This window comes from Chaetura pelagica, unplaced genomic scaffold, assembly GCF_000747805.2.
Source record: "Chaetura pelagica isolate M959 unplaced genomic scaffold, ChaPel_1.0 scaffold565, whole genome shotgun sequence".
NCBI lineage: Eukaryota > Metazoa > Chordata > Aves > Apodiformes > Apodidae > Chaetura > Chaetura pelagica.
The window spans coordinates 301,088-322,851 of NW_009953388.1; the positions used below are offsets into that span (position 1 = coordinate 301,088).

The 21,764-nt window shown below is 38.0% G+C and overlaps 1 protein-coding gene across 1 annotated transcript in view; it reads left to right on the forward strand.

Annotated features, from left to right (window-relative positions):
* The window catches only part of LRRC16A (leucine rich repeat containing 16A), a 116,703-nt gene that overhangs the window by 37,517 nt on the left and 57,422 nt on the right, over positions 1–21,764 (forward strand). Inside the window, exons 17-23 of the mRNA XM_009998292.1 lie at positions 1,785–1,854; positions 5,887–5,968; positions 7,297–7,396; positions 7,484–7,538; positions 13,377–13,549; positions 15,862–15,930; positions 20,369–20,462. Coding sequence (XP_009996594.1) covers positions 1,785–1,854; positions 5,887–5,968; positions 7,297–7,396; positions 7,484–7,538; positions 13,377–13,549; positions 15,862–15,930; positions 20,369–20,462 — 643 coding nt within the window. The remainder of the gene's footprint in view (positions 1–1,784; positions 1,855–5,886; positions 5,969–7,296; positions 7,397–7,483; positions 7,539–13,376; positions 13,550–15,861; positions 15,931–20,368; positions 20,463–21,764) is intronic.

A 21,764-nucleotide genomic window follows, 5' to 3' on the forward strand; every position in this document is an offset into this window, starting at 1 on the left:
GAAAGAGATGAACTTGCTTGTACAGTGATGGACCTGTTAATAAAGTCAGGCCTTTCAGGAAAGGTGTTTGTTAATGAAGCCATACTGCTTTTAGTTCATGTACATAACTGAGTACACGCGAATATTCCATCACAGATAGCTTTTTTTTTTTTTTTTTTTAACCAAGTGGAACAGTTTATACTCTTTTTTTTTTTGTTTGTTTTGTTTTGCTCAAGTGTATGTTGGTGGTTTTGTTCATTTACGGACGTTGCCAAAAGTTGTCTTGTGATCTGTCAGTGCTATAACAACAAGTCTCTGATATGCTTCTCATGCAAATGCTGATTACAAGGCCATTTCTTGCATTCTCCATGTACCATAGCTGACAAGACCTTTCCATGTATTGCCATGTGTTGGATTTAAACGTGGTTACTAAGTATAATTATGTCTGCCTTCAGTGCTTTTGAATGCTAGTGATTTTTCATGACAAAGAATTGAGAAATCATGAGATTTTCCTAAGGATGAGTTAACAGGTGAGGAAAAAAAACCCAACCTTTTTTTTCTTCCTGTGAAGAGCATACATTTGAAGCAGCACTGTCTCTTAAATCTGCATTTTTTTATGGTTGCACTGTATTTTTTAGGTTGCATCAAGATGTTTCAGAAGTTCTTTGCAGAGTTGTAATCAGACAGATAAAGCTTGAATAAAAGCATGTTTGGGAAAGAAATATAGACAAGGATCATCTAAAAACTTGTAAAAACAGTTGCTGATATTTCACCTTTTTTTCAAAGTCTGCATATTTGTAGCTTAAGAAGTAAATATGCACATGGTAATTGCCTTTGTTAATGGTGAGGATCTACTTAACATTTATACCTGCAGAGTAGATAAAAATAGCTTTACATGAAAAACCTTCCTGGGGCACATATATTTTAAATATGGCTTCTACACACCACTTGCACAGCAGGTGTATAGGCAAATGGCTTAGCAAAACAGATTGTTGGTTTTTTTTTTTTTCCTCCATGCATCAGTAATTTGAATTTTGTTAGCTTGCTTTTGGCTGAAATGAAGTTTGGGGAGCAATCCTTCTGTTTCTCTGTTCCAGCATCTACTCTAAAGATACTGGAAGGCTTACACAGATTGTGTTTGCTCTTTCTCTAAGACATACACTGTTTTGCTTATGTGGAAACAAGCTTCTGTAAGGCTTTAAAGGTGGATTTATGGAATCATGATCAGTCATTGCTGTAATTCTCTGCTGTTTTGCCTAAAGACAAAGGACATCGTTGTCTGGGAATATCATTTTGAAATCTGTAAATATTTATTGGGTTGCACAAATGGAGAATTGTGTGATACTTGAACATGATCCAGCATTTGAGTGTTACAGGCACTGTGCTTAGCTGAAATGGCTGGCTGCACTGCATCTTGCATATGTTACAACCCCCATTTTTTCTTGGACTTTTTGAAAATCAGAAAGTTAGTCTGGATGTACAACAGAAGACTCCTTTTGTATGCGTTTGATGCTCTTTGAAAGCAGATGAAGAAAATACATCTCATATTAAAAGTTGTTGCAGCATTGGCTTTATGGTTCCTTCATTAGCCTTGCATCCCTGCAGTTTTTGAAGCTGCTAGTGTGTTTTAAGCGTGGCAGGTTTGTGCTGCCATTGTCATTTTAAAAAGAACTGTTTAGCTGGTGTGGTTTTGGTTTTAAATGGTTCTTCACATTATAGGTGTATTAACCTGTGATTGCTTAGATGGATGATGATGTAAACCTGCCTTTTTTTTTTTAAATGGTTCTAAAATTGATCTTTTTCAGAGCGCTTTTATTAGGCCTGGCTTGCAATCACAATCTGAAGGAGGTGTCTTTAGATCTCAGTAACTGTGAGGTAAGGAATATTTATCAGGATATGTTCAGAAGATGCAATTATGTGGAATCAGAGTTCCTGTGAAATCCACTGAGCGAGATATTCTTCCTCTGTAGGCAAAAGTTGTAGAACCTAGAGAAGCAGTTGTGGTAAAAATCGGTTGCTGTGTGTTACAGCATCATCCTAAATAATGAGCACAGCAAAAGCACCTGCAGCATCTGATTGGCAAAACCCTCCTAGCAGCATAAGCTGTTCTAGATACTGAGCCAGTGCCCTGTTCGCTGCTTGGCAGAAGCTTTCTGGTGCTGTGATTACACAGGACCCTGCGGCAGGACTTTCCAAGGTGCCCAGATGTGAATGGTTCACAGGAAGCTGCATGCCCTGAAGACATGTCTGTGGTTTGATTGTCTTCCTTCAGAACCAGAGACATGCTTCCTTTCTGTGCAGGTATGCTTTTTTTAACCTTGGAAGAAATTCTGCTTTCCTAAAAAGTCAATAAATTCAGGCCAACAGGAGATTTTGGTAAGAGCTGATCAAAGCACACCATTGACTTGAGACACCCTGTGCAAATGGCTTAAATATCTCCAGAATAAATAAAATCAATTGTGATTCACTGTGTCTTGCTCCCTCTTGCTTCTCTGTGCTTTGCTGTTCACTGTTTCTCAGGGTTGTCCATACTCTGCAGGATGATACCTGCATGGCTACAGCTTGTGACAAAAGATCAGCCAGGACCCTGGGGAACCAGTAAGGCAAAGTTACATGGAGAACTATGTAGACTTTTGCCAAAAACAACACAAAGCAGTTTTTTTGCTTAGGCCTTCTGCAGTTGAGTGGCCACCCTTTTTGAGCTGCAAAGAAAGCTTCTCACTTGTTAGGCAGATCTTTCAAGTCCATCACCTGAATTTTTATTGTTCTGGAAGTGCCCTTCAAATGCAGTGATTTCCCTCTAAGTAGAAACCATGAGATTTGATGAACATTTCAAAGTGGCATTACTTTGAAGAGTATTACATGTAAATTCCAAATAGAAAAGCTTTTCAAGTCAAGTACACATGCTTCTGACTTCTGAGTAGAGACATCAGACAGATTATAATTTTTCTTTCAGGAGGAGGAAGGAAAAGAGAGGACTAATTAAAGTAATAAAAATGAAGTCCTGTAATCATAACCTGAAAGGAATAAATCAATAAAACACAAACATAAGTAATGAGAGTATAAATTAGCATGTAAATCAACGAGGGCTGTCAGAAGTGAAAACATAAGCCTTTCATTAAGTAACCCTGAGGATAGGATACAGAGGGGCCCGTTGAGGAGTGATTAGCAGTGCTGGACACCAAAGTACAAGTGGTTGTGGGTGACTCTCATGACAGAAGGAAGGAGTCATGCCCAACTCATGGTGTTGCATTCCTGTAGCTGGTCCCTCCAAACTGACAGCTCTTCCTTAGATCTTTCCCTTCACATTTTTTTTTCACATCACTGAGCTTTATCCATTCTCATGTGCTTTGGAAAGAAGTTATGCTTCCACTGGCAGGGGAGCTGATGTGCCAGGAGCTGGGAGTACTTTCAGTGGCACCAGCACCGCAAGGTCCTGCTCCACCTCTCCCTGACTTGCTGTGATCTGGGGTGGGTAAGCTGCACCCAGAGACAGAGCTGTGGGAAGCTTGGAGCCAGTGACCTGCACTACTCTCAGTTCCTGCAAGCATACACTGTTAGGAGGCTACAAAGCTGATGCTCCAGCTTTGGCCTCCTCTTTCCTACATCAAGCAAGCTGTACTCAACTATGGAAGGATAAATCTCTCTGTTCCGTCTCTCTCCCACCACTTTTCATTTGCTCCCATAATTTTCTGATATATTAACTCCAGCTTAATCATTTTATATTGCTTGTTTGTTGTTTTATTATTATTATTTTTACTATGAAAATTACGTTTTTATTTCTACCTGCTCGGCACTGATGTATTTCACTCTTTTCCTTTCTGCTTCCCTTAGCTTGGTCACTGTGTAAGTACCCTCCACGCTTTACCTTAATTGTTAAATCAGTAGGCAGCTTTGTTTGCTCTTCACCTATTGGTGCCTCATAGCTTTGAACACACTTGGCATTTTTAATTGTTGAAGGGTTGTTCTTAATTTTCTGAATAAGAGCTTGTATTTGTACTCTTGTAAGTATGTCATATAGGAGATGTTGCAGAGATGGATTTATTTTCAGCATCACAGCCCATGTTGATGAATAGCCCTTCAATTAATATCTGCTTTTATAAATTTATATAAATACAGTTGCAATAAATTTTGATCCTAAAATTCCAGTGGCTGTCTTCATCTTCAGATTAAATAAACATCACCGTTTGTGCACATGAAATGTTTGTGCATTAAAGATTTTGAGTATAGAGTTAGCAGCACAAGATTGAAAGCTGTTCCTGTAAAATTGTCCACTTCAGCCTTCAAAGTATATATAGCATAAGCATTTGGATTTTATCTACTGTGAATATAATTTTAGCGTATAGAACTTTTACCTTATCAACATTCAATCGAAAACTGCATGTAATCTGCCAGTTCTATAGATGCTGCAATAAGAGGTGTGACACTCTGTGTAGTATATTTGTCTTGTGGTGGGCCACGCTGAGAGAGCAGCACAGAGCAAAACGGAATTATTTTGACATTTTTACAGCAAATACTACAAGTGCTCTTGCAAAATAAAGTTGAATTAAAATTGCCCAAATACAGACTTGAATCTGACTGTTCTTGGGAAGATAGGTTGAAGGATAGGTAGGCTTTGTTTTATGCAGAAGAGGGCCTTATATTCTATATCTCTTGCACTTCCACATGTGACTTATGATTTATGTTTTGTCTTTGACCACCACTGTTTTAAATGCTCAGACAAGTTGTTGAGCAACTTGTTAACGAATCACGTATCTCAAAATTTTGTAAAGTGCCAAATCAAATTTTTATTGAGAAATTCTTCTAGGAGGCATTTGTGGTTACTTAATTGTAGCAAGGATAAAATAAACTAAAGACAGAATTTTCATCAGGTCGATTCAGGATATTTAACCAAGTAAGAAATAAATATTTTTGTACAACTTTTCCCTTCTTGCTGAAGTCTTTATGAATATCTGGGGATATTCATAAAGTGAAATGCACTCTATACAGTTTGTATAGCTGCAAGAAATAAGGAAACGCCTCTTTGGTGGGGGAGGGGGGGAAGTTGTTTAATTCAGTAGAATTAGCAGATAAGTATGCAAGTTTTAATAACTTTGATTCTTAAGGCTGATGTTTTCCCTTAGGCCATTTCATTGTGGTTTTTTTCATTAAATCCAGACTTTCTTTTATATTAATTTGATATTTCAGATTATGAATATAATAATTGATACTTTCCAGCTAGGCATTTATGTTATTGTTGCTGTTTTTTCTCATTTATGCCTATGTTTATATTAAGAATAAGAGAAATTACTGGTTTCTCTTGTTCATGGTCTTTTGGGGCCATTTTACAACTGGATTATTTAAACTTCCGGTGATAGGGGAACATAATTTCATTGAATTTTTATTTTAAAATTTGATTTGCTACTCATATTTCATCAGAGCGTGCTAGCATTGCGCTAAGAGCTGAAAGAAGATTCTCACTATAAGCCCTGACTCTAGTGGCTTTCAAGGGTGACAGTGTTGCATGCTTATAGACTGGGCTAAGTTTTTAAGTTTTTATTTCACTGGATGTTGGAAATGTCCTGGCCCTTTCACGCAGAGAATCCCCACCAATGTCCTGCAGTCACTGCCTGGAACAAGTCCTAAGGATTCTTTGTGTCTGTACCTTTTGAACATTGCCCTGATTAAACTGCTTAGCAGTAGTTTTAAGAGAGAGTCCCTTTTCTCATTTATATGCAAATAGTGAGAGCAAAGGATGAGACTAGGAGGACTGTGTGCATAGGCTGTCATGTTGATGTCTGTGACTTCTGTTTCTGCTGGTTTTGCTTCTGATAGTGCCTTCTGTATTCACAAAGCTTCTACCACTGTTTTCTGTGTGATCTTGCAACCATAATTAGTTTGCAAAAATGGATGATGTTTTGTCTCTAGTTAAGATCCGGAGGTGCGCAAGTCTTGGAAGGATGCATTACAGAAATACACAATATCACCAGCCTAGATATTTCAGACAATGGTAAGTATACAGAACAGGAGTGGAGGGTTTTGCAACTCCAGAATCTGAGAAACACTTTTTCTTTCAGCTCATGGTGTAATCAAGGATGGTCACTCTTGCTTTATGGTTATTGGCCATACTGGGTACAGAAATCTCTCAGACACAGAACTCTTATTGCTATAAAATATGTGAGAAATGTTTACAGACTAACTGTAACCTCAGAAATTTAATGTTGTTTGAGATAAATGTAACACCGCAGAATAAATTGGTGGTAGCAAGCATGATATTAGATCTAGAGGAAAGTGGGTTTAAGTACAAAAGGATGAGAAGCTAAATGAGAAATGAAAATGTGGTGATAGAAGAAAAGGAAAGATCAGATAAAGAATAGAGCTGAGAATGTGATACTGAAGAAGCAGGAGAGGGAAATCTGGAGCAAACAGTCAACCAGCTTCAGATGAGAGAAAGCCTGTTTGAGTCTTTGGGAAAGTCTTGGACTATTGCTGCTTTGGAGGCTGTGTGCATCCTAGCTGAGAATACCAGCTGGCTTCTCATCTTGCAAATTCAAGTTGATGATGTATGGAATGTAAGAATTCACCTGCTGTGTTTGCCCTCTGACAGCCAACTGTGGAAGTATTTCAGAAAGATTCCCCCAGTTCAGCTGAATGCCCAAGAAAGGTGTGGGATAAGTTGGCATGTGGAAAGCTTTTGCAGCTACTGACTCAGGCCACTTATGTAAACAGATTTAATGCTATAACTAGATATTTGATATCTAAATTAACCTGCAGATCTGGACCTTAAGTCATTGTAACCTAACTAGTGGAATGCTTCAGCAAGTTATTTTTCTTACTCAGGAGTAGAATAAAATTTGGCTTAGTTTTCAGGTCATTTTATTCATAGCCTGTTATGTTAGTCTTTTTGTAACTGAAGGCCTTGAGACCTTGTTGGAACACAGCTCTACTGCAACTAAATAGACTAAGGCTAATAGGTCTCAAAATTCCCAAAGGAACTTAAAGGCTGCCTGACAATACAAGGACCCGCTCTTGGGGCGATTGGACTATGGATAAGAGACAACATTTCTCGCCCGTGTTTTTGAGCATCGCCTTCAATGGCTGAATAGTATTCAGATTCAAAGGGCTCATTTTAGAAAAAGCATTTATTGTCTTAGAAAAACAGAGGCAAAAGGAGAAAAATATATTTTTTAAAAAAAAAGTGTATTTTTTTTTCCAGAGTTCTTGGAAGTCAGTACACTAATATAGTTACTTGAATGAATATAACATTAATAATTGGACCCTGTCTGAGTCTTTTGCGAAAATGTGTTTTAATTCTTAATCTAATCTGATTCTTTACAGGCCTAGAATCTGACCTCTCAACCCTTGTAGTCTGGCTTAGTAAAAACCGATCGATAAGACACTTGGCATTAGGCAAAAACTTTAACAACATGAAATCCAAGTAAGGCTTTTCTTTCTTTTAAATAACAACCAAATGGATGAGAAGAAGCTGCTGATTTCATCATCTTCCTAACTTTTCTTCCCTCAGAAATCTCACTCCAGTACTTGATAATTTAGTTCAGATGATTCAAGACGAGGATTCAGTGAGTATCTTTCTCCCTACTATCATCATGTGTATTTGTACCCTCACAGCCTATTTCTGGTAATTTTCTTCACTGTGTTAATTTGCTGCATAAGATTTGATCATGATCCTGCACAGATACATCCAACATTTTTGTTTTGATTTTTTTCATTAATAATCTGGATTATGTGTAGCATGTAGGTCAGTGCTTCATAGGATTTTCTTAGGATCTGTGCTTGTTGAAAAATATTAACTCTAAATAGTTGGATGTGCTTAACCTAGTTGCTTTAGGTCTAAGATGTACATCCCTGTAGGCCCAAGTTTTCAAAAAGACTGTCATGATGAGAGATTAGAGTGGTAGTGTCCTCTGGGTGGTGATACTTCTTCAGTAACAGATTTTTTGGTTTTAATTTTTTAAATTAATAGAATGCACTATTTCCTGATAGCTGTTTTGGATATTTGTGTAGTTTTTTGTTTGTTTTTTTTCTTGACAAAAGGCAAAGTCATTACAGTGATTTCTCTGAACTTTTTCCTTCAAAAGATGCAGTGCTTTTCACTATGCCATTTTTTACTTCTAGTCCATTAATCACAGGACCAATTTCATAAAACTGTTTCATAGTGCCTTGCTGGGGTCCTTGCCCACTGTCTTCATTTCCACCTTCTCTCCTGATTCTGAAATACTTCTGTGGTTGGGTTTGTGTTCTTGCCTTCATTGGCATCCTAGTTCTGGCTATAAGGGAGTCTTAAGATGCTTTGTTAGTCTCATGCTTGTCAATCTATATTAATCTATTCTTAGTCCTTTCTTTCTCCTTCATTCCCCATACAAGTATCAAGCAAGCTATGCTTTCTTCATTCTCCACAAATAGCTGACTGTAGATTTCAGTTGTCTAACACCTGCTGTTCCTATTGTCCTTATTGTCTCACCTCCACGTTCATGGCCTCCACACTAACTGCTTTCTTGTTTTCTATTCCCATCTCTGTCTGCACCCTGTAGTTCAGTGGAACAGTTTTTACCAGGGTTTCCAAAGTCTCCTTCCACACAAGGTCATTAGACCTATATTCTGTGTTCATCTTTTCTTACTGCTTAGTTGCTATTTGAAGTAATGTGTTAAGCTAGTCCTCTTCTCCCTGTGTCCTCTTAAATGAGATACGTGGTACTGTTTTTTTTCTTGATTCTTTGCTTACCTCCTCACCTGATTCTTTAAAACATGGGATATCAGTGATGTACTGAAGTGCTGCATAGGCATACCAGAGCTGAATCTAATTGAATTGGAACATGTAATGAGAGCAATAAGTCCTTGTTTAGAAAAGTCAGATGGATGATTGTGCTAAGGAGTGTATTGGTAGATGTCTGTATTACTTCTTGTACCAAACTGGCCTTTTCATTTTGTGGTGTGTGACCACCCACCTCCTTCTACTCTGTCTCTAAAGGAAATGGTTCAGGGCTGTATTCCCCTTCTCTCCTCATTAATCACAAGCAAATGTAATTTAGTATATGTTTTCTCAATTTCCTTCATCTCTTTACTCAGTTGCAGGTGAACTTTTCTTCCCACTCAGACCATATCTTAAAACACCTCTTCAACACACTCTGTGCGTTAGTATCCAAACCATTCCAACTTTCACCTTCTTGTGCCTATTAAGTGTCACAACCTTCTGTTTATCTTTCTGGCTTCTGTTTGTGATGCTTCCAGGACAGAGAAAATGCAGCTGCTACATTTTGGATGTATCATTCTCACAACTCTTCCTCTCTTGAAATCATCAGCTTCAACTTCTTGTGCTCCTTTTCTTTTCAGCCCATAGGCAATGGCAGCCATCAGTCCAGTCCTGCCATTGCCCCAATCCAGTGGTCAGATATGTGCTCCTCTCATCCTTCCTCACTGTGTCTTTCCCAAGCTAACCCACTTAACACACTGTGTAGATTCATCATGTTTACAAACAGTGTTATAATGACATAATCCACGAAATAGTTACTTTATTTAGGTACTTGAAATAACTGCCTCTCCTTCATGTCATGCATTAACGTTTGGGATACAGCATGTGATCCTGTTGGTGTTAACCTGTTTCTTCTCTCCTATGTTTTGTTTTTTCTTGATAATCCTCTTCAGTGAAGGAATCTTGCTTGGTTCTGTTTCACCAGGTACTAAAATCAACCTGAAGCATCTCCTGGCAGCTAAAGGGTTGAGGACATAGACTCTTTAATAGCACCATGGGAAAAGCATTTGTTGCATATAACTGAATGGTCCTCACTCTGCCCTGAGATAGCTTAGAAAATTATGTTAAGTTTATAGGTATTTTGGTTTGGTTTTGAATCCCAAATGATGTGGTCCTTGTTCTGCCATGTCTATGCATTTACTGCTGTAGAACATGAAAAAGTAAGGGTGAGATTGGAGAGAGCAGGATGTGCTGTTGCCCAAAGCCTGCTGCTTGATCAGTATTGCCTGTAGGCTGGTACATTTTTTCCATGAATTGTCTGCATGGGAAGCTGAAGCGAGAGGCTTTCATCTAAAATAGTAATATGCCAAATGCTTCTTCATGTATTTATACACACTTTAAATAGATTTGTTGCTGTGTTAGCATGAGTCGTGAGTAAAATGATTTAACCAATCAATAGCTTGGTTTCATGACTGTAAAAATACAACTAGATGCAAATGTAATTCTACACAATTTAAAGCAGTGGTAATATCACAAACACTAACAATTTCCAGGTGCTAAGTATAGACAAGAATGTTATATTTATATTTGGCTTTTTATTTGGTTTGGTTTTTTTTCTCTTTTTAAGTGGATGCAGTACTGTGCAGGGTGTTATAATGTATTCTTAATAGTATTGCAGAGGTGTATGCTTACTGTGCTGTTTCTATTCTTCTTGCAAAAGTAGATGTTACACTGCAGGAGGCACAGTGTACTGTTACTCAGAGTGGCAGTCAGCCTTGCATACATGCAGTGAATTACTACAGTGCTGAGTAGCTTTAGTTTTTAAATGAGTGTTTTTTTCAGAATTGGCCTTTTAAGGATTTTTTTAGCATTTTTCATAGAATGTGAGGTTGGAAGGGACCTCAGGGATCATCTGGTCCAACCTTTCCAGGTAATACTGTAGTTTATATGAAATGGCTCAGCTGAGACTTAAAAGTATCCAACGTATGGGAATCTACCACTTCCCTTGGGACACTATTCCAGTGGTTGACTGTCCTCATGGTGAAAAATTTACCTCCTGTGTTCAATTGGGATCTCCCAAGGAGCAACTTGTGCCCATTACCCCTTGTCTTTTCCATGTGACTCCTTGTAAATAGGGAGTCTCCATCTTCTTGGTAGCCACCCTTTAAGTACTGGTACATTGTAATAAGGTCTCCCTGATTAAAGGTGAACAGACACAGTTTTCTCAGCCTCTCCTCATATGGCAGGGCCTCCAGTCCTCTGATCATCCTTGTGGCCCTTCTCTGGACCCTCTCCAGCCTGTCTGCCTCCTCCTTGTAGAACAGGGACCAAAACTGAACACAATACTCCAGATGTGGTCTGACAAGAACCAAGTAGAGCGAGATGATGACTTCTTTATCTCTGCTGGTGATGCCCTTGTTGATGCAGCGCAACATCCTGCTGGCTTTCTTTGCCACTGCAGCTCACTGTGCACTCCTGTGGAGCCTGTTATCCACTAAGACTCCCCAGGTCCTTTTTCACAGGATTGCTTTTTTTTCTTTTTTTTTTCTTGATTTAATTCTTAAATGTTTTGAAGCAGGAGTATGACAAAATCGATGCATACAATAATACAATTTATAATTCTATTCTTTAAGAATTGCTCTTCCTTAATAAGATGATATTAAGACATCTTCACTGTATTGGCAAAGTACCTATTTTCTGCAGCAGGGATACTGAAGTGCTTGTCAGACTTCTGTGTTCTCAATATCAACTATTAAGTTTTGGTGGGGTTTTTTGTTAGTTGTTGTTTGGTTGGGTTTTTTATGTAATGGTCAGATAATTTAATGCCTGTTCAGCAACCTGTATGTTTAATCCCACAGAGTTACATTCTGATTATAGTTTGCATTCAGGGCAAACCAGGGCAGCTGTGCAAGAAAACTAGCAGTTTATCCACTTCAAAGACACTGCTAGTATAGTAGGTACTTTACTGTGCTAGATGTATATTTCGCACATGGTAGGAATGAAGTGTAGGTGTCAATCCTTGCAGAGCACAGTGCAGAAGCATTTTCAATCACATACTGTTTTGTCAGAGTATCGAAATTCAAAAGGTGAGAAATCCATTCCAGGGAGAATATTTGAGGTTTAAAAAAATTGGTATGTGGGAGGGAACGCTTCTAGCTAAGGTACTTGATTGACCCTTTCTAAAGTGACACAATGACAAACTGAAAAACTTCATTTTCACAAGTTTACTGGTGATTTCTGTACAAGTGCTGCTTCTCTGTGAATCTCTCACAGGAGGTCTTCTCAAAGTTGTACCAATAGCTCTAAATGCCATTCTAATGCTAACATTCTTTAGGGTGCATAATATAATAAAACGGGGAAGCACAGATTAAGGGCACTAACATAGTAGTTTAATAGCTTCTACTTAAAATAAAACCAGCATGTGGCTTATGTTAGGGTTAGACTGTTTAATTATAAATCTGATGTGCTTCCAATTTTTTATGCAGTTCCTAAGTGCTTTCCTTATTGTTCCAAGCTTTTTGGTTATCACTGTAATCCAGTGGTGTCTGGAGGCAAAAGTCCCAATGTATAGCAGGTACCACGCAAGCATCCTGGACCCTGGAAGGTGTACACAGTTCAGTTGGTTTATTTATATTAATCTGAGCTTTAGGCATCTGATGTGGGTACCATGGTTCATCCTTACACATTGTTGATTTTCCCATAGTGACTATTTTGAGATTTTAGGCTCTGAAAAATTCCTTGTCCAATACATGCCTTCCTTGGGTGTATAATGACAATACACTCCTCTGTATGAAATCACACAAGAGAAGTGTTTTTGGAGTTCTTACACATTAGCAAAAACAAATGACAACTTTAGCAGCAGTAATAGCACTGCAAGGCATGATGATAGGTAGACTGCAGTCCTTGAGCTCCTGCCATTGAGTGTTGGGACACTGAGAATGGAGGGAATGCAGGCAATTTTAAGAGGTTTTCTTAATTTTTGGAGCGTGACTTGCAGGAGGCCAGTAAAGAAGGTGCAGCTTAACATAGTATAGAAGAGAAAAACTTACATGAAAATATTGCAGTGGATATCATCCATTGGTTTACTCATTGTAATAGATACTCTTCTTACTGCTTTTCATTTCAGACCTGCTAGTTTTCTCTCTTTCCTCTCAAATATCCATGCCCTTAGTTGAAGAAACAGAGAGACAAAATCACTCCTGAAGGTGAAATAACAATAATAAGACAAAGGAATTGGTTTTAACAATGTCAAAGATCCTAATTTGCCTTGGATAAAGCTCTCAGTCTGAGGGAGAGGAGGGGAGTGTGAGATTTTTATTTCTCACTGACAGGGAAGTATGCTGGCTAAGCAAAACCCACTGGACACTAGAAGTTGTATTGTGAAGCTGTATTGTTGCTGTCTTGCCTCTTTTCAGGTTCCTGCTGTATTCTGTACTTAATAGGATACCAGAAACTGGAGGCACTGTCATTTTATTTCTTTTTCAGGCAACTTAATCTGTGTGTGTGTATGTGTTTGATACCTGTGCTGCAAGTTGTTGATTCCAAATTTATCAAGTGTTGTAGGAACTTCAGCAAACACAGAAATAACTCTTTTTATGCTTACTGCTGTCTCCCAAAGTTTGGGGAACTAAAAACTTCTTTTTATTTCTATTTGAGAAAGGAGTACATTATCAATTGCTGTTATCAGTGCCTTTTCTGTGCTCCACAGCCTCTGCAGTCATTGTCCCTCGCAGATTCCAAGCTGAAGACTGAGGTCACCATCATTATTAATGCCTTGGGCAGCAATACTTCTCTTACAAAAGTGGATATTAGTGGAAATGCAATGGGAGATATGGGAGCAAAGATGCTGGCAAAAGCCCTACAGATAAACACCAAGCTCAGGTAAGGGAAGTGTATTTGCAGTAAAAGATATAATGTCTTCATAATACTGAAGTTGATTTTTAAGCTGTTTCTCTTCAGGTGCAGCCACTTCATAGTGTCTCCATTTGGAAAGATTCTTATCCTTTTTTTCTTGAAGAAAAATAAATAAATAAAAAAAAACCCAACCAAAACCAACAAGAGAATATAAGCAAATTGTCTCTGCAAAAACATTTCCATAACTGAAACTGGAGAAAATGACATTTTCTAAATGTAAACAGAAAGACACCTTGTTGACACAGAGAGCTGTGAGTTTTCTAGAGTCATAGAAGAAATTACCTTGTAATAGAGTTCTGGATGTCATCTAATCCAATGTCCTTCTCAAAGCAGGACCAACTTTAAAGGTATATGAAGTTGCTCAGGGCCATTACCAGACAGGTTGTGAAGATCTCGAAGTACAGGAATTCCTGTTCCAGTGCTTAGCTGCTCATTTCTGTTCTGCTCTCTCTTTTCTACTGGAGGCCTTCCCAGCAGAGAAAATTCTGGTACTTGGGTGGGAAACTAAAGTAAATTATTCTTTGTCTTCTGGATATCAGTTTGTAGGAGAACTAAGAGCATGTGAAATTCAGAAGGTAAGCAGCATGGACCATCCCTCCTTCCACTCTCCCCTGCCTACAGTGCTGATGGACCTTGGCATCTCTTCTCTGCAACTTTATCTGCCTGACAAACTTCACTGCTTTTTAGCACATGACTGGCACTGATGGCTTGAGAGTATCACTTTTTATCTATCCAGCATGTGATTTGCCAACAGTAAAACCTTCAATCAGCATGAATCTGGATGGTGATCTCTAAATATGTTACCATCATCAGGAAAGTTATTCCTCACTCCTCTTCTTGTCAGACTGTGCAGATGAACCTTCCTCAGTGTATTGTCTGTGTGAAGAAACCACTTGGTGCTTTGTCTCCAAGCATTTGTTTCCTGGAGAATAAGAAATTTCCCAGAACAGTCCTGGGTATTTTGTTTAGAAGCAGGGATCCTGGTCTTTGTGTTGCTATGCCCAGGCTGAATATTGAAAATGTCAAGAAAACACTGGAGAGTGGTTTAGGTTTATTGAATGTATTAACCTGAAATGACCATAGTACCTGAAGAGATAAAGCCTTGACAGTTTTCAGAACGGCAAACTGAAATCTTCCACAGTACACAGAATGTGACAGTTCACATAATGTCACCACAGTCTGTGCTGTGATTACAAACTTTATAATGCAATGGTAACTGGCTCTGCCTAAAATGTTGTAAAATCACATCTAGGTAGAAATATAAACACACTTTCCAATGACAAAAATATCCAAGACTTGACCCCAAGTATATCTGATCTATGTGAAGTGGGTGTAGAATCTCTCTTCCTCTCTTACTTCTTCTGTGTTTCCATCTAAAAAACAAAGGAGTAACTGCAACACCAGAAGGGTGTCAATACCTGTGAAACCCTGCCATCTATGCTGGGTTTTTTTTTCCTTTAACACCAGAAATCTTTGGGTTTGTGTCTTTAATTTTAAAAACAGCTAGAACTAGTGCTCTTGCAAGCAAGATTTATCTGCTTGACTGTCTCCTCTGACTACTAATGAGATCTTTGAACATGTGTTTGCAAATTGCCAGGCAGTCTGCTTGAGTGGTCTAAACTGGGGGAGGAGGAGGAAGGCTTGATCACTCCTATCACTATTGTGTATTCAAAAGAGCTGCAATTTATGCACCTAACCTAATGGCTTATACTGACAGCTAGTTATGTTGTGTGTGGAATCATAGAACTGTATAATAAGCTAGTACAGGATTGAATATAGAGTAGCCTGCAAAGTTTGACCACCAATCAGCATGAAATTTTAATACCTTTTTCTATAACTGTAGCCATATAGCCTATGTAGAGAAGAGATTGATCACTTACTGCTGTTTTCTTCTTTTTCAGTGTGAGCTTGCAAAGCAGGCATTTGAATGTTACTTTTTATGCTATTTCTGGAAAAAGCTGGAATTTTATCTCCAAATCTTTTTATTAACTGTTTATGTTAAAGTTATGTTTTTTCTTAATGGTGGAAAATATAGCACAGAGACATTTCTTTAAAGAAATGTGAACTTAATTTTATAGTATCTTTGTCCCTAACTTCTGTCATTTCAAGGTTTTAGCATATAACTAGAGACAGGTTTTTTAAATGTTGCCTTCCATGTTACAATTTTGAACATGCAGCACTGTCTTGTTCCTATATGCAAAGTTTCAGTATAGATTTACTCAGTGGTTCTTGTTTAACATTTTTTTTTGTGTGTCTTTGTTTTCCCTTCCACCTCTCAGAACTGTAATATGGGACAAAAATAACATCACTGCACAGGGCTTCCAGGACATAGCTGTGGCACTGGAAAAGTAAGTTCTCAAGCAATAGAATGACTGATAAAGGGTCCAAAGACTTAAATCTGGAATCTGAATAGCTGCAGTTCTCACTGCAGGTCTATATGATTTGAAGATGCTGAGGTACTGGCAGTTTTAAGCATCAGGGTATTTAATGTAAAGGAAAATGGATCACTTCACATCCTTCAAAATGGAGGAGAAAAGCTCTGTGGCTCCTTCATCCATGCTCTGTCAGCATTAAGACCATTGAGTTCTGCTATTAACGTTAAAATTCTGAATTTGAAAGTATTTTCCCTTTTCTCCCTTTTCTTGCGTTGATAGCATGCAGAAATTCTATTCTAGTCAGTGAATGAAGCTATATATGATAAGAGGAAATTACTGCAGCATGCCTTTATGGTCTGACTGTTTTTTTCTTTCTCCCAGCAAGTTGAAACTAATAGCGATGATCTCAGGAACTGCAACTGTTCATCCAATCACTGTGGTCTGGGTCATTTTATTTCCCTGAGCTTACTCACAGTTGCATCTGTTACCAGTGATAGATGTGAAATGACTTTCATCTCTCTCCATCTCAGTCACATTTCTTTACGTGTTATTATTACTATTCTTCATAGAGAAAAAGTACAGATTTAAATTAAGCAGCAGTTGTGGTTGTTTCATGTCATTACATCCCACAAAGAGGAACAAATGCTCTCTTTAGAGGGTGAAGGTAACGTACAATTGTTAGTTTCTAGACAAGCAGTCTTGCAAAACTGTGTAGCTACTTAGGGGAGCATCTCAACCCTCAGGGGGATCATGAGGCTAGAGCTTATGAAGTCACTTGTTTTATGAAACTGTTGTATCTTGCATACTTAGTTTTAAAATTAATTCAGTTGCACTGATGGGGAAATTGTATGAATGGTGTATGATTTAGCAAATCATCTTGGAGTGATTCCATTTATAGTAGTGAATGATAATTCACAAATGTTATTTGTCAGCTTGCAGATATTTCTCTTTTAGAGACTGATAGCTTGTACATTTATGAGAAAGTCTGATAGAAAATAAAATATGCTTATTTTCTGGTTAGTCTCAACTTTACTTTTCTGAAGTTCTGGGATAAGTAAATGCAAAGGAGGAGGAAATCCTAAGGCAAAAGCAAATCACTGAAGTAGAAGAAAAAGAAAAAAAATCCTACAGATAACGGTGTAACATTGCACTTTGTTGAGGTGACATCTCATTTATTTAGCTTGGAAGCTGAGGTCACTTGATGTCTCATCTAATATTTTAAAATTGTTTAAACCAATGATAATACCATAAACTAAGCCTCAAGCAACAGAGCTGTACACTGAAAGGGAAAGGCTGTTAGTATTGGCTGAAAACAATTAGCCTTTAAACAGTCCATGTCAAAGACATTATTGAGAGCATCCTGCATCATATGTTTCCTAAAAATACATGAAATTATTTATATTCTGTAGGAAAGAGTTGTTGATCAAAATTAAATTAAATATACTGAAGATGCTTGGGGGTATGTGTGTGTTGTGTGTGGTGTTTTGGGTTTGTTCTTAAGAAATATAGTCATATAGTAAACCACATAAAAGAAGGCTAGGCTTTTGTAGTATGATGAGGAGGCTGAGGAGAATTGGGAGGGATTGTAGCAGACTTTAAGACAGGCTGAAGTAATCGGAAGATTGGGGTTTTTTCCTTCTCCTCCCAGCTTTCCTTCATCTACTTAAAGTTGTGTGAAAATGTTGTTCTCTTAAAGAGAACTGTTGTTCCAGCTTGGCTGTTGGCAGAGTTGTCCCAAGGGTGTCCCAGCCAGCCCATGTGAGAGGATCTTCTGTAGAGTTCTGTACAGGTGTTGGTTCAGGAGAGCATTTGAGAACAGTGGGCATCCTGTTCAACCTGGCCACTAAAGAGGGTTTTGTGTCTCAGTAATTTTGATATGAAAGTAAGCATGTGCTTATGGGCTTTGTGTCCCAGAGCCCATTCAGTTGGAGAACCCTCTGGTATGGCCCTGTATGCATTTCAGGATGATTTATTTTTTTTCTGCATGGACAGATTGAAGAAATAGCTTAGGTCTAAAATCTCCTGGGAAATACTGGGATTTGTTAGAGACATTTGCAGTGACATAAAATTCACATACCCAAGCTTGCAAAACAGATGGTCTTATTCCTGCTTTAAAAAAAAATAGTAAAATCATCACTGCAGCAGAGAGTGTATGTCATGAATGAAGCAGAAGTTACTACAAGGGAAAGAAAATGTGATAAAATGAGGACATGCTGCATGTAGAGGGGGAGACAGGAGGTTTTTGAGACATCCTTTGAGTCTCTGAGCACCTCTCTCATATTTAACATCCTTTAAATATAGATATTTTGCTGAGAGTATTAATGTGTTATGAAATTACTGGATTATTGAGTTTGCAGGGAAATGTGCTGTGTTGCAACAGACAAGTGGAGCGTTAATAAAAAGGAGAATGGAAGAACATTTTAGACTTCAAAGGAGACAGAGAAAAGTTGAAGTGTGAAGATAAATATTGCTCTGATGATCAAAGTTGAAAAGCGAGCTTTAAATTCTTCAATTTTTTCCCCCCTAACATCTGGTTAATTCTTAGATGAAAATTAAAGTAGCATTCCAATACCATGCTGTCTGTCTGAAAGGAAACCAAGTACAGAGCCTTCTTTTGGGCAGTGGCCTTTTAAGGTTTTGCCTCTGTGACTGTGTGCCCATGAGAGATCTTGCCTTTCATTTTACCCCCTTCCTCTCTATGTGTGTCTGTGTCTGTGTGTGAGGCAGGGTGCACTACACCTTTCACTGAATTGAATTTAGCATATAATTATTAGCACGAGAGCTGGCAATTACAGATTTCAGTGAATGTGATGCACTAAATGTCAAACAGCTGCAGAGATCCTTGGAAATCTGCCTTTGTTTCTTTTCAACTAAATAAATACCCCACCTGCCAGGTAGTAGCCAGGCAATCAGCAAGTTTTGTAATTACTGTCTTTGAGCCTGGTATCTCTGACATTTAAAAATTGTCCCCATGCTGGCAGACAGCCAATTATTTGCTGTTTAGTATTACATGAGGACACATACCAGGGCCTGTGTAGTAGGCATAGTGTTTTTGTGGGATACGACAGCTGGAAAGAAAAGTTAGTTTTCTATCTGTGATGCAGCCAAGGCAGTTGGACACTGGGGAAGAAGAGGGACCTTGCTGACTCCACGAGTAACTGCCTGCCACTGACAGCTATACATGTGCATGTTTTACATGGAGAAGAAAAGTAGAAAACTTCCATTATCATTTCAGGTAAAATGTTGGGTAGTATCAATGAGGAATCAGCTTGTTTGGCAGTTCAGAAGTCCCACTGTCCTTCAGGGTGTGCTGTTTTGCCTGGCTAAGCAAATGGTGAGATAGGAAGTGAAAAAAACATGGAGTTTCACAGTAGTTAAGGACTACTATTGTAGTTAGTGCATTTAGTGAGGGATGGGTCCATTGAAATAAATGCAGTTGACTCTGTTGAAACTACCCAATTTAAAGTGCACAAAAAAAGAGGATTCCAGCCATATTTAGGAAGCTTTGGGTAGAATAGGAACAGACAATTAGTGGGACTACTGCAGACAGCTGAAGGAGGAGGAAGAGATGTTTGCAGGAAATCCAATTGAAAATTGAAAATAGGCAGAATTTCCTTTCCTATTTTTAAGAACTTCCTGCTCCTTTTTGTTTTCATTTATTCAAACCTGAAGGTGTGTGAACACACACACACACATACTCTGTATGTAGCATTTTAGGTTTAACTGTCTCATGCTAGCCAAGTTATGCTCTCAAAGTTTAAATACAATTTTGAGTCAAGACCAAAACCCTGTCTTTATTCTCATGTTGCAGCAGATGAACAAAGCTACAGAAATATTTTGTGAACAAATAAGTAAAATGCAGGGAGTCATTGTTTGTATAAAGCAATGGGGAGGTGCTACAGTTGTTTTGTCAGCTTTTATTAAAAATTGAGCAAGTGTCTTCAAATTGTTGTAAACACAAGAAGTTATTAAATACTAAATTTTCAAAACTTGGTCTCTTAGCAGCTCTCTATCTGTTACTGAAATCCTCCATTTAGATTTAGATTGAATAGAATTACCAGCAGGCACTGACACTCCCAATTATTTTTTGATACAGGAAAAGTAATCCAGCCTTGTGCCAAAAGGTACAGAGAACAGCTAGGTCTTTAATTGACAGCCACCAGGCACTGGCCACTTAACTGCATTTTCTGCTTTTAAAAATCTTCACCTCTGTCTAGTGGCAAAGAAGAATTGTCAGCAAAAAGGAACATGCATGCCTCCCATTAGTCCATTTACAAATGCAAAAAATGCATTCTTGGTACTTTCCATGAACAAGCTAGATGCATTTTCCCCTTTCTGTTTTATTCTTCGTAAAGAGATACAGGAAATAGGTTAACTTTTACTGTTAAAGAAATATTTTCTTTCTCTTTAGGAATTATACTTTGAGATTCATGCCTATACCAATGAATGATGCTTCCCAAGCACTCAAAACAAACCCTGAGAAAACAGAAGAGGCACTGCAAAAGGTATTGCATTTACTGCCAATGTACAGAAACAAAGCTCCTAAAAATAAAGTAATAATTTTAAGTGGCTATGATTTCATGCATGGCTGAGTGAGAATTCTAGGCTAGGTTAATTGATTGATTGATTTGCATGAACATATACATGGTAATCAAGTGCTGCAGGAGCATGTAAGGCTTTTTATTCCAAAGAGTGGTTGGACTTCCATCCAAAGGGTGATGGAATGCAGTGATGTGGTATCAAAAAGTTGTAACTAAAGGAGTGGAAGCTAGATGTTGTATTGTTGTGTGCATACCTGTGAAAGGGAGACTCAGAAACTGGCATGTTTGCTACAAATGTACTTGTGTGTATTTCCCTGTGTGTAGAATTATTGGTAAAAGTTGTTTTTATTTTAGCATAAAAAGTGCAGTTAGCACAATACCAGACAAAGGATACTCTAGTTTTAGGAAGGATAAAAACATTTACTGCCTGTGTTTTATCTTGTACATATAAAATTAATGCACTGTGTTGCCCTAAATAAGCAACTGCAGCATCATATTCTTTTTATGAAGAGGTGTTGACAGTATCTGTATCTGTTCCACTTGCATGAGTTATGCAATTCCCAGCTGACTTTTAATATAGTAAATCTTGTGAGCTCCAAATGTGCCTCCTGCTCAATCAAAAAACATACAGTTCACATCTCTTTAATGAGTAGGTTTTCTTCAGCCAGTTCATGAAAACCTTATAAATAGTTTTTACAGATAACTCTGATTAACTGTGATTAAAAAGCAAATGTCTATCATCCTTATTAGTAAAGATATTGTCAGTAAAGTGATTCTTCCTGGGAACAGTGCTGCTAATTAGAGCCTTCTTTTTAATGCATGAAAACGATCTAAATTCTGCTTTAAAAACTCTGAATGATGTGGAATGGACATATTTCTTATTTCTCATTTAATATAATTGTAGATAGGTTCTTATCTAGAATGGTAGATGCCTCTCTGAAAAAAATGCCATGAAAACTACTTGCTACAGAGATTTAAATTCTATGTATTAATTAGACATTAGGTACAAATAGCATTTTCTTTTGTTAATTTCAAAGTTGTTTAAAACTGACCCTGAGTTTGTTTTAATGTTTGTAGTTCAGGCTTTCCTTACACAACAGGATGAAATTATTAAAAAAAAAAAAAAAAAAAAGGAAAAAAAAAGAAAGAAAAAAGGTAACAGTCTCTGAGGAAGTGCTGGAAACACAGCTAATTCCATGCATGCAGGAACGCCTGCCCATACAGCCTGAGGTGGCATGCCCCGAACAGGGACACCAGAACTGCATG